The sequence below is a fragment of the Aulonocara sp. 'chitande type north' Nkhata Bay genome, linkage group LG12 (assembly GCF_057382095.1).
Source record: "Aulonocara sp. 'chitande type north' Nkhata Bay isolate Kocher_YH1m ecotype deep benthic linkage group LG12, A_spYH_male_GT1.1, whole genome shotgun sequence".
NCBI classification, from domain to species: Eukaryota; Metazoa; Chordata; class Actinopteri; order Cichliformes; family Cichlidae; genus Aulonocara; species Aulonocara sp. 'chitande type north' Nkhata Bay.
Window position 1 is genome coordinate 21,269,596 of NC_141355.1, and position 13,132 is coordinate 21,282,727.

The 13,132-nt window shown below is 40.9% G+C and overlaps 1 protein-coding gene across 1 annotated transcript; it reads left to right on the top strand.

The window, feature by feature from the left end:
• The first annotated feature begins 2,974 nt into the window (after positions 1-2,974).
• On the top strand, positions 2,975-13,119 carry myo1ha (myosin IHa). Its single transcript, XM_086314246.1, has 31 exons — positions 2,975-3,166; positions 3,247-3,362; positions 3,839-4,037; positions 4,141-4,221; positions 4,549-4,728; positions 4,833-4,931; positions 5,005-5,118; positions 5,200-5,271; positions 5,370-5,489; positions 5,568-5,635; positions 5,772-5,877; positions 5,998-6,078; positions 6,161-6,252; positions 6,796-6,890; positions 6,995-7,041; positions 8,216-8,296; positions 8,407-8,512; positions 8,601-8,718; positions 8,831-8,944; positions 9,030-9,106; positions 9,187-9,255; positions 9,342-9,426; positions 9,521-9,683; positions 10,881-10,964; positions 11,043-11,136; positions 11,217-11,272; positions 11,346-11,481; positions 11,577-11,647; positions 11,893-11,990; positions 12,083-12,182; positions 12,741-13,119. The coding sequence occupies exons 1-31, from the start codon at positions 2,975-2,977 to the stop codon at positions 12,765-12,767; spliced, it is 3,141 nt and encodes a 1,046-aa protein (XP_086170372.1). The 3' UTR covers positions 12,768-13,119.
• The last annotated feature ends 13 nt before the right edge of the window (positions 13,120-13,132 follow it).

The window sequence follows — 13,132 nt, forward strand, 5'->3', positions numbered from 1 at the left end:
GCATAGTACTACCACAGCATGCTGCACCAGTGAGCAACTAGCTAAGGGTGTTTTTTCCTATTTACATTATAGAGTCCTGACCTTTGGTAACTAACTTTCAAGAAGCCAGTCTTTCGCTGATTACTTCAATGCAAGCAGACACAGGAGGATACACTATTTTTGTCTCACTTCAGTAGGAGGGGGGGCCTTGTTTGACTTTGGATCCTCACTGAGTTTCTGCACCTGGCTGCAGCAATAATACAGCTTCAGAATGCAGGTTTGGCTTTTCTCTTATGCTGTAACCATTGCTGTGTGTTCTCTTCATCACAAGGAGTTTTAAAGTAACCCTGTGTGTTGTGAGTGGTGTTGAGGCCTGGCCTTTATTTCTCACAGTCACCTAAAAGCTAAGATAATCAATTCAGTGAGTTTGGAGGTAACAAGATATATTCTTCTTAGCAAAAAGGTGTAAAATATCAGTTTTCATTTCTTTTCATGAGCAAAGGGATTCATGTTAAGAGGGGTTGGTAGACAGATTTGGTAGCTTGATATTCAGCATGCAGGTCTAAAAGCGGTCTTACTCATCTCATCTAAGTCTTGCTAAATGATGGTTTGGGAGAAAAAGAGCCATTGTGAGATAAAACTGTGCTAAGCTAACAGGAAGTATTATTGTGATTTAGTGGAGCTATTCTTTACTGGATGTGAAAGTTTCAACTGCAACCCTCTTTAAAGGGGAGATAACTTTTCCCTGTAAGTTCATAAATTGTCCTAGCAGCTGCTCCCTTCCTCATCTCACCGATGAGGTCACTGTCTCAGGCACCACTGACACTCTAGACCAAGATGAGGAACCATCTCTTAATTAAAATACAATTGGTTGCGCTCTGAGGTAGCAAAGCAATTCACCTGATCTGACAGCGAGTTTAGGGATTCATTACATAATCCTTCTTTCCACTGTGCGTCAGATTGTGCCATCTATTGTTTAATTATAAGTATCTAGTTCTGTTTCTAAACTGTTCCCCCCCCCCCCCTCTCTCTCCATATATATGTGGAAAAACAGAGTTACAAATAACACAAGGATGAGGGGAATGCTTTCAATAATTAGGCGCTTCTTTCAGCTCAGACTCTAAGGATTTAGCCTTTCTTGCATAGTGTCATTAGGAACGCTCCCGCTTGCTGCAGACAGCTTTCTTAAAAAGAAATACCTGCAGAACACCAAAGGAAGCCTGAATGGAAACCAGCAGACCTTTAGATTTAGTCCAAAAATCTAAAACATTAGCATTATTATCATGGCTGAATGCAATAATCCTTCTCTTGACAGGAGCTTATCTGTTCATGTTATTACTTGTAATACTGTATGGCAGATCTCTAAGTCACGCTGTCCCAGCACATTGTCTGCTTGTGCTGCCCTGAGAGAAGTTTGTTCCCATGAAAGAAGGGGGTGTCAAAGATACCCCACAGCAGCACCACTACCATCACAGTGCCAGATTGATTCTGACGTCCAAAAAAGAGTTCCTTCAATGATATTGTTCACCTGTCTCATTGGCTTAAAGTGGGTGGGTGGGAGGTGGGTGAGGGGGGCCGGGTGAGGGTTATTGGTGGGGACACGGGGTGAGGGGTATTGTTGCCGAGAGGGGTGAGAGCACTGGGGGTCGGGGGCTGACAGGTGGGAAAAAAAAACAACAACAAAAAAAAACTCCACTCTCATCTGACTAGCCTCCTCTATCCTTCTTTGAGGCCCCATATGAGCAAAGTAATGAAGTCCAAATTACAGCACAAGATTGCTAAGAACAAGCCTCTATTGTTTGGCCTCGGGGCACACTAAAGCACACTAAATGAGTGTCACAGCAAGCAGCGGGGCACAGACCGTTAGTGCACTATTTAGTCTGTCCCGTTGTCTCAAGACAGCCCCGTTTCAGAGGTTCTCAGATCAGACAAATACTGCTCCCCTCCTCCCGCACTCCTTTCGCCTTCGCCCTTCCTCTGTACAGCGAACCCCTCCCCAACTCCTCACCCCAAAGTAGGCCAAATCTCCTCTATTGTGTTTCGACTGCCTAGTGTGAAATTCACTGTGACGTTAAATGTTTTCTAATGAATAATTACTGAATGGTTATGCAGGGGGAATATGTGTAATGGATTGTAGACTGCATTTTAAAGACGTCTTTTTTGTCTCTGCTCCGTGGTATTTACAGGACAAAAACACTTGGCCTTTCTCAGAAGAAACGAGGGCCATAGGCGGAGGATAGAGGCAGGGGAGGAGAGTGGGTTGGTGGGGAAGAGAAGGAGGACTTTGTGTCAATTAGATCCAATGGATTATCTTTTTTAATGTTTTACAGAGAGAGCTGAGAATCAAAGGACTTCTGCTTCCAAAGGAGAGAGAGAGACAGAGAAAAAAAAACACAAAACCAACAAAAGCTGTGAAAACCTTTGGTCCGAGTGTTGGTGCTGCGAATGCAAAACAGATTGGTGGAATTTTTTTCCCACTACGCTTCTTAAATGTGCCGCTGTTTCGGGCTCCCCAAGTCCATTTGCACAGTGTGTTGTGTTTGGTTGGTGCGTCAGCTCAAGTGAACCATGGGCTGCCAGCCAAGGTCCCTGTGCGCTGTGTAGCGATCATTATCTTCTGTCTGTTCATCTGCACAATCACAGACCTTAGCTTCAAAGACACACAGGACCTCTGGACCTCTTGCTTCAATAGAACTAAAGGACACCATGTTTGTTCTTTTTATGGCACTTTTTTTTGTGTTGTCCTCCCGCTTGGAGCCATTAATCCAAACATTCAAACATCCAGCTGCAGTTGTCAAAACACATGACTGAAAATTCTGATATAATGTTGTATATGCACAACATGAAAATGTTACTTTTGCTCTAAACTTTGCTCATCTCATTAATATGGGGGAAAATAATAAATAAAGTAAAACTGTCCCTGTGAAGCACAGAATATGCGGCTGTGTTGCAAATTTGTTTTAGACATATACATTTTTGGAAGTAAACACTAGAAATGTCACTTTTCTTAGTGCATTCAGCTGCTATGTTGTTGCTACAACTTGTTGCACAGGGTCAGCTAGACATGGAGGGTGCCCTGACTGCCAGGGACCGTGTGGGAATCCAGGATTTTGTACTGCTGGATGAAACCACGGAAGCTGCCTTTCTGAGCAACCTCAAGAAACGCTTCAGCAAGGATCTCATCTATGTGAGTACAATTTAAACCTTACGTTCACACGTGGCATTTTCTTTGCAAAAAATTTGATGATTTTTAACTCATTCTTTTAGACTTACATTGGAACGTTGTTAGTCTCTGTCAATCCATATAAAGAGCTGGACATCTACAACAAGAAGCAGATGGATATCTACATGGGTGTCAACTTTTTTGAGCTGCCGCCCCACATGTGAGTTTGTATACACACGCTTTTTTTGGTGCACCTGTTTACACCAGTAAGTCTAAACTTCATCCTACTCCTTTTCCAGCATAAACATTGTGTAGACATGGAGATAATCACGAAAACTTGTTTTTAATTTTTCTTTTCTCTTGTTATTCTAGTTATATTTGCATATTCAAAATAAAATCAACAGCATCACTCAGTTCCTGCAAAATTGTCGGCAGCACGTCCATGATGGGAAACTCACGTTCCACCACATCTTAAATGTGCTGTATGGGATTGAGACCTGGTGACTGTGGAGGTCATTTATTGCAGTGTTTAATAAATCAGCGTGAGATGATTTGAACTATGTGACATGGTGTGTTATCCTGCTGAAAGCACCCATAAGGAAATGAGCCCACTCCTGTGTTCTTTCAACTGAAATAACTCCGAGTGCGGTTCAAAGTTTACTACTGAAATACTGTAACTGCTCTGCAACCCAACAGTTATGCCTTGGCGGATAATGCGTACCACACCATGCTGACAGAGTTCAACAATCACTTCATCCTCATCTCTGGTGAGAGCGGAGCAGGAAAAACAGAGGCCTCCAAGAAGATTTTGCAGTATTATGCCGTCAGCTGTCCAAGCACCACTCTGCTAAACACAGTCAGAGACAAAATGCTCATGTCCAACCCCGTCCTGGAGGTTTGATGGTTACTACATGCTGTAGAAGTGCATTGACATATAGTGAAGAGGGACAGATCATCAATTACTGTGAATGATTTGACTTTTTTTTTTTCCCCCACAGGCTTTTGGAAATGCCAAAACACTAAAAAATGACAACTCAAGCCGATTTGGGAAATATATGGACATCCAGTTTGACAGCCAGGTAAGGATCAGATGCTGTATTCACAGAATAGGAAAAAAACTTAGCTTACTGTTGTTTGGTTCCTAGAGTGTAGTTGGTTGTGGTGTGATTATTTTTGCTATACAAGACAAAAAAAGTTGTAGCATGAGTACAAACAACATTACATGAAGCCTGAAAAACATCAAGTTGGTTCCAGATTTATTTAATTTATGTAAAAAAACGATGACTGCTTAACAAAAGTCAACTTTACTGAAACAGAAGGAGTTTCTTAATCTGGCCACTGGACCATAGGCTGTGTTTTTTCTGCAAGTTGTAGAGCTGCTGTCTTTAGGATCATGATGCCCATAGGGGGATGCTGTTGGAGGCCATATCCTGAACTACCTGCTGGAGAAATCAAGGGTTGTGCATCAGAATCACGGGGAGAGAAACTTTCACATCTTTTATCAGCTGGTAGAGGGAGGATCAGATGACTTGCTGCATCAGCTGGGCTTGGAGAGAGGTTGCCAGCATTATAACTATCTAACACAGGTACGCATAAGTCAGTGGGCTTTGTTGTTAACATAGAATCTGATAAGAAAGTAGAACACTTTCAGAAACAGTGTTTTTTTTTCTATGTTCATTGTTTCTGACAGGGGCAGTGTCCCATTGTGCCCTCCATTAATGACAAAAACGACTGGAAAACAGTAAAAAACGCACTTCAAATCATCAGCTTTGATGAGACTGCCACCAATGTGAGTTGGATGCTGTTGCAGATGGCTTCATTCACAGCAGTCAGTCTTGCTTATAAATTATAATTTTGTGCAGCACTTGTTTGAGGTCATTGCAAGCGTTCTCCACCTGGGGAATGTGCGGTTTGACTCTGATAGTAAAGGTCACGCCCTCCTGAACAACAACACAGAGCTGCACTGGGTCTCAAATGTAAGAAAGTAGAAAATATAAATTCTTTAGCTATTCATTAAGCATATCAATAAGCTTTTTAATGTTTAGTTTTCTTCACAGCTGCTAGGAGTGGATGCACACAGACTTCAAGAGGGCCTAACATTCAGGAAGATTGAAGCCAAAAAAGATCAGGTTCACATTTGCTAAAACCTTCTTTAGTTTTAACAATAACAGACTTGTGTTTCTGTTTAAACTATAAACTCAGGTATGATGCTTTGTTACTCTAAAAGGTCCTCAGCCCTTTCACAACTGATCACGCCATCTATGCCAGAGATGCCTTAGCCAAAGCTATCTATGGGCAGACCTTCACCTGGCTGGTCAACAGGATCAACGAGTCAATGGAGAACGAAGTGACTATAAGGATGTATTTCAAATGACAAATCTCACCTGCCAGGATGTGTTTTTATACGTTTTTTCTCTTTCACTAGGACCCTTCACGAAAGACTGTTATAGGGCTTTTGGACATATATGGATTTGAGGTTTTCTACGTAAACAGGTAGGTGTAATCTTTCTGTGTTTTTTTCTTTTTAATTTCAGCTGCTTTTGCAAGCTGATAGCTGTTTTATTTACCTTATAATCTTTATGAAACCTGCAAACTTACCTTTCACCTCTTCCTTGATCCTTTCCCTCAGTTTTGAGCAGTTCTGTATAAACTATTGCAACGAGAAGCTGCAGCAGCTTTTCATTGAGCTGACACTAAAATCGGAGCAGGAAGAATATGAAGCAGAGGGCATTGAGGTAAACCCCCCTCTCCCCAGCAAACAAACAAGCAAACAGACGGACGTGCAGAAAACATATAAGCGGCTGCTTTTTTTCACGTGCTTATAACTGTGTATTTCTCATCTCTTTTTCCACCAGTGGGAGCCAGTTCAGTTCTTCAACAATAAGATCATCTGTGATCTAATCGAGGAAAAACACACAGGAATTATATCATTACTGGTGTGTATGTTCACACTGGGATGGCCATTTATAACTGTTTTAAAAATACTGCTCAAGATTATTCACAATGATTATTTTGCAGGATGAGGAGTGTCTAAGGCCAGGAGATACCACAGATCTGACCTTCCTGGAGAGACTGGAAGAAAAGATGGGGAATCACCCCCACTTTGTCACGTGAGTAATGACCTAAAATACACACACACACACACACACACACACACACACACACACACACACACACACACACACAGTACACGAAATGAACAACATAAATAGAATTGACATTGACACTGTATGCAGCACCAGTGCTTATTTCTCTGACTCCAAGAGATCTTGAATGCTCCTGCTCTGATCCTGACTGACTCTAAGAGAAACGAACAGTCTTACGCACTGAATCAGCCCCATGCATCCCACTTATATCTATAAACAGGAGTGCTGGTTATTCCAAAGTCACAATAAAGGTTGTTTTTTGTTTTGATAATGTTGATTTGTGACTTCAAAAATAACAACATTTAGCGTAATTAAATACACTGTCTATCTACTGTACAATTCAAAGCCTTTCCTCGGCTCTAAAGTCTGACTCCTTTCATTGGTGTTCTGTTGACTGGTGGCCTGTGAGGGAGTCGACAGTGAGCCGATAGAGACGGAGGATTAGGATTCGACTATAAAGCCTCTCACTCTTCATCCCTCTGTCTCTCTCCACCTCTTTGACTCCAGGCACAAACTAGCTGACAAAATGACACGTAAGACTCTGGAGAGGGGAGATTTCCGTCTCTTGCATTATGCCGGGGAGGTCACCTACTGTGTTGTGGGTAAAGAAAACCACAGTCTCATCCCCTGTGACTCAACCATTTAAACCTTTTTGCTTTGAACTGACATCCCTAAGACACTGATATTTTTTTTTATGCTAATCTAGGTTTCCTGGACAAAAACAACGACCTACTATATAGAAACATAAAAGATGTAAGTCTACAGCTGATATTATGTCAGATAAAGACGTGTTTTAGACTTTACTGTAAATAGCAAAAGATGGGGGTATTTTCTCAGTATTTGATTAATTATGGTTAAAGTAACTGCCTAAACCTGTGTGTTAATTAGGGCTGCCACAAACGATTATTTGGATAGTCGACTAGTCACCGATTATTTTTGCGATTAGTCGACTAATCAGATCATCATCCATTGGACGTAAAACGTACAGCTTATTGCACCAGCAGCATCTGCTCTAATATAACTATCATTAGCTTACAGCTTTAAGTGTTTAAGGTCTGTGCTAACTAAAAATAAAGACAAGATGATAGTTTATTAAATTTTAATGAAATTTGCAGATTGTTTCGGTGAAGTTTAATAAACTCCTTGCTATCTAAAATATAACAGGACACCAGAGTATATTCTCGAGCATCTCACACTTCTGATAATCAGCTGTCTGCTTGATGTTTATTTAGCTGTGTAAAAACTATACCTTTAATCTCAGCCAAACCGATTTACTCAGGAACAAATAAAATACTAAAAAAAAGCCAAACAATAACATTGTTAAGTTATCTAAGTGACTTATATATCATGTTTAACCTGAGTAGCGGGTTTGAAAACAATTTGCCAGGAGTCCGGTGTTCTCACGGCTCTAGTGACCTAGCCCCCGGCTCGCTATCGAGCTAGTGGGTAACAGACATCTCCGAAAACGTCGGAGCGCTTTTGAAAATATGTGGTGTCCTGATAAACTGAGCAGATATTTGAGGTTTACACAGCTACATTCTCGCCTGAAAATATGTTAAACGTTTATTTTGTGACCCAGAAAGAATAACAAGAGTAATATTAAAACTAACTAGCTGCCGCCATTGTTGGAAACTGAGCTGGGCTGCGCTATGAATTCTGGGACACAGCTTCTTCTTCTTCGGGGTTTAACGGCAGCTGGCATCCTTGTACATGCAGTGCTGCCATCTTCTGTTTCAGTCCGTTATTACACTCTTAAATCCTACTACTCATTCCTGCGTCTTTTGGGATCTTACAAAGCTTCAAACGACGCGTCGACTATTAAATTAGTCGTCGACGATTTTGATAGTCGACGTAATCGTGACTAGTCGACTAATCGTGGCAGCCCTAGTGTTAATGTGTGCTTGTGTGTCGCTCCACCTTCTCAAAGCTTATGTGTCAGTCTAAAAATGACATAGTCAAAGAGTGCTTCTCATCCATGGATCCAGACAGCAGGAGAAGACCAGAAACAGTACGTTCGCCCATGTTTGACCCTCCATATCCTTCATCCATAACATCTAACTTAACTGCTGAGGGGAGTCAGGCGGAAAGGACATTGTGACCCTTGTGTTGTGTTTGCAGGTGGTGACTCAGTTTAAGAGCAGTCTGCAGAAGCTGACAGAGATCCTTGTGGCTAAAGAGGCCTGGTACATACGCTGCCTGAAATCTAACGAGTCCAAGCAGTCAGGTACCTTAACTAACAAAAGGTAGATGTTAATGACACAGAAATGTTTGAATAAGACCAAATCAATCGTGTATTTATCGTTACATCACAGGTCAGTTTGATGAAGCACTGATCAGGCATCAGGTGAAGTACCTGGGTCTGATGGAGCACCTCAGAGTCAGACGAGCTGGTTTTGCTTACAGACGTAAATACGACGTTTTTTTGAAGAGGTATAAAGGACCGTAGAGTTTCTCAATTTCAGGGAAATTTATGTTTTAAATGTAAGCTCTAGGTGAACTGAGGGGCTTCTTTCGAGCACAGTTTGTTTGGCTCATCTTACAGATATAAACCATTGTGCCCAGCCACCTGGCCACACTGGAGAGGAGTAGCCGCCGATGGAGTGGAAGTGCTGGTTCAACATCTGGGCTACCTGCCAGATGAGTACAAAATGGGACGGTGAGGAAGTCTTTCTCGTTACCTCAACAAATCCAGCTTATGCGAGGAATCACAAAAGTACAAGTTGCTGATTTGTTTATTGCAGGACCAAAATTTTCATCCGTCACCCCAGGACACTGTTCGCCACAGAGGATGCTTATGAGAAATGCAAACATGAACTGGGTGAGTGTCAACTGCCTTAGACCTACAGTCATCCCGTCTCACAATCAAGCTGATTTATATTTTTTGCTCTGGATTTGCAGCAACACGCATCCAGGCAAAATACAAAGGCTACAGGGCAAAGGGAGAATACAGAAAACAGAAAGAAGCTGGTAAATGTCACAACATCCAGAATGATAGAAACAGTTTTTGTTAGCAATAAAAAATATTAGATAATGTCTATTTTTAATCTCCTCAGCCACTAAGATTGAATCTTGTTGGAGAGGAACACAGGCTAGGAAGGAGAAGGAGAAGAGAGCCTGGGCGGTAAAAGTCATCAAGAAGTAAGTAAAACACGTAAATATCAAAAATAAAAAAAGCCCCCATCAGTGTCTCTGTTACATTTGAACTGATCCTGTTCTTTGCCACACATTTCAGATTTATCAAAGGCTACATGACCAGAGGGCAGGCAAAAAACACAGATAACTCAGAGTACCTGGCCTTCGTGAGGCAAAATTACCTGAACAGACTTAGAGACAACCTGCCAAAGACCGTTTTGGATAAAACCCCCTGGCTAACTCCACCAGCTGTGCTCACAGAGGTGCTATAAGTCATATAACAATGAAACAGAGAAACAAAATCAAGCAACTGTTTCTAATACTAATGCATTCATAACTGTGGTCCTTTTTAATTTTTCACACTGTATTTGAATCAAGTAAACATTGAGTTACATAACAAAAAATGTCACAAGTATTTTATAGAATGAGATATGTGTGTCTTATATGTTCCTATAATTTTCTGTATTTATTTCCATGTGAGAATGCACTCAGTGGCCACTTTATTAGATACATCTTGCTTGCCCTGTTGCCTTTGAAACTGCCTTCATCATGGCACAGATTCAAATATTTCTCTGAGATTTTGGTCCAGTCTGAGATGATCTTTCAGGAGATTGGTACATGTTGGTCATAAAGGGATGGGCATGATCAGCAACAACAATAAGATGATTAGCTCTGTCTGACGGACCCAAAGTTGCCCACACCATGACGCCACCACCAGCCCGAACTGTTGATACGAGGCAAAATGGATCCACGCTTTCATGTTGTTTATGCAAATTTCTTTATGTGAAAGTAGCGTCAGAAATTTAGGTTAATCAGAACATGCAGCTTTTTGTCAGTTTTTATTGTCTAATGTTTAACACCGATGAATACTGCCACCTCAGCTTTCTGTTCTTAGCTGACTGGGTGGCACCCACTGCGGACTTCTGCTGCTTTAACCCAACTGCTTTAAGATTTGATATGTTGTGCATATCTTGATTGTAACAAGTGGTTATTTGGGTTACTGTTGCCTTCCTATCCGCTCGAAGCAGTCTGGTCATTTTCCTCTGACCTCTAGTATCAATGAGACATTTTCACCCAGAGAACTGCCACCCACTGGATATTTTCTCTTTTTCTGGTCATTCTCTGTAAACCCTATGGATGTTATTAACAAAATCCCAGTAGATCATCAGTTTCTGAAATGCTCATACGCCAGGTTACACTGAAACACACTTAAATCATCTTCCTCCCTCACTGTCATGCTCAGTTTGAACTTCAGCAGATAGTCTTCACCGTGTCTGCATGACTAAATGCATTGAGTTGTATAAGGTGCACTTAATAAAGTGGCCAGTGAGTGTATGCTCTTTTTTTATTTCCACATAGCAATATATAGTAATAACGACTAATCAACTTAAATGCAAAACTGACTGAATACAGCTTTTATCTTGACTTTGTGGTGAAGAACTGATTTCGTTCTTCATTAGACATCAGAGATGCTGCGTAAGCTTCACTACCGTCTTATGGTGCGGAAATATGTGCGAGGAATCACACCGCAGAAGAAAGCACAGGTAAGCCACATTAAAGGGCAGTCTTGTTCTCTTTGTAGTCATCACAGTTAAATTTTCCATTCCTTTTTGCCCCTTCAGTTCGAAATGAAGCTGATCACCAGCTCCGTCTTCAAGGGGAAAAAGGACAGTTATCCACAGAGTGTTGCCCATCCATTTGCGGACACCAGAATCAGTAAATATCAGACACCCTCACACAATGCCTGTTCATTTTAGAACCATCATTCATATGTCATTTAACATCTCACTTAATAGGCGAGGAAGACATAAACACAAGGGTCATCCAGATGATTCGCAACGAGCGTATAAAGGTAATAAAATGTCTGTATACTTCTATGGGCAGTTCACACCAAAGATGCACTGATATATGCTGTGTTTCTGCAGTACTGCGTTCCAGTAATTAAGTATGACAGGAATGGCTTCAAACCGAGGCAGCGACAGCTCATCCTCACCCAGACAGCTGTCTATGTGGTAGAGGAAGCCAAGATCAAGCAGAGAGTGCTGTACACCTCTCTCAAAGGTCAGACCAGTGTGCTAATATATATTTTATTAGCCATCAGATATCTTCATTCTCAAATGTGGGGCTACATGCTTCTATTATTTGACTCACTGCAGAGATTTCTGTCAGTAACTTGACTGACAGCACCATTGTATTCCACATAACACGTGAAGAACCTAAACAAAAGGTATGCAAATGTATGGATCAAGCTTGCCTTTTTTTTGTTTTGTTTTTGCTAATGGTGAGACCAATGAAGTTTATTTGTAGCTTAAATGACATGATTAGATATGGTGGAACAAGTTAAAACATAGAATGGCTTTTGCTCTGCTGATAATGCAGAGTAACTAAAATGAAGGAGGAACATGCATGTAGTGAAAATTTTGAAAGATTTTCAGGTGGATGATTCTAACACAACTTGTCTGGCTGTTTCAGGGGGATCTGGTAGTACAGTGCGACCATTTATTTGAGCTTTTGACCAAACTCTGTGTCATTGCTAACAAACAAAATGCCATCAAGGTGGTTCAGAGCAGGTGAGCCTGAGTTTTGAAATTTAGAGATCTAATGTGAAATGCACATTGAGCTAAACTGCTTGTGTATGCATTGTGTTTGCATTAATTCACAGCATCAACTTTGAAATCCAGGCTGGAAAAGGAGGAGCAGTGGACTTTAGCACTGGGCCTGAGCCTATGGTATACAAGGCCAAGAATGGTCACCTGATGGTGGTGAGTTGGGCCTTATCTCTTTTATCTCATGTTTCTCTGCAGATTGGCTACCTTTTTTTTTTCCAGATTATATTTGAACATTTATTATTTGTTTTAAAATCCTTAAATGCTCAGTCCTAGCTTGCCAAAATCCTGCACTTTTGTGTCACAGCCAGATCAGTTTGCTCATGTGTCAAAAAACTCTTAATGGTTCCTAAATCCATATTTACAAAAGGTGCTTGTACCATGTATTTTCTATGGTTTGGAACAGACTCGCCTTAAGTGTTAGATTGTCCCATTTTAGTCCATGTTTATCCCCTAACATGACTTTTAATCAAGCTTAGGTTTAGACTCATTTATATTGTCGCTGTTTTATACTGTCCTTTTTCTTATTTTATCCACTTTTGTGTTTCCTACAAGTTATACAGCACCTTAGTTAGTATTTGCTGCTTTCGATTGTATCTCTATACATAAACTTGACATGGAAACTCAACGACCAGATGTGCCATTTTAAGTCTTCAATTAAGGGCTACAATGAAGTTACAAATGCTGACACAGCATCATTGTTTGCTACTGCAGGTTGCCACTCGGGCAAGGACACGGTAACGTGTGAGGCTGAGGAGGAGACACATAAGACGCCTCTGCATATTTCATCAAGAGACCACTAAGGAGATGATCACCATGTCTGCAGAAAACACATCTGCCCAGAAAGAGATGAACCTGAGGAATCTTGGATGAGGTTGTTTGCTGGACAGAATTTCACACTAGTCATAATTAAAATTTCTTCACTTCATTATTAAGAAAAGAAAGAAGATGTTATCATTTCACAATTGTTTGTGTCTGAAGAACACTTAAAATGACAAAACTCTTAAGGTACCAAAAACTGATGCAATTCTAATTTTGAACAATGAAGCCATATGTATAATAAATTTGTACGTTCACTGATGTTGTAAATTAAAAGCAGCACAAAA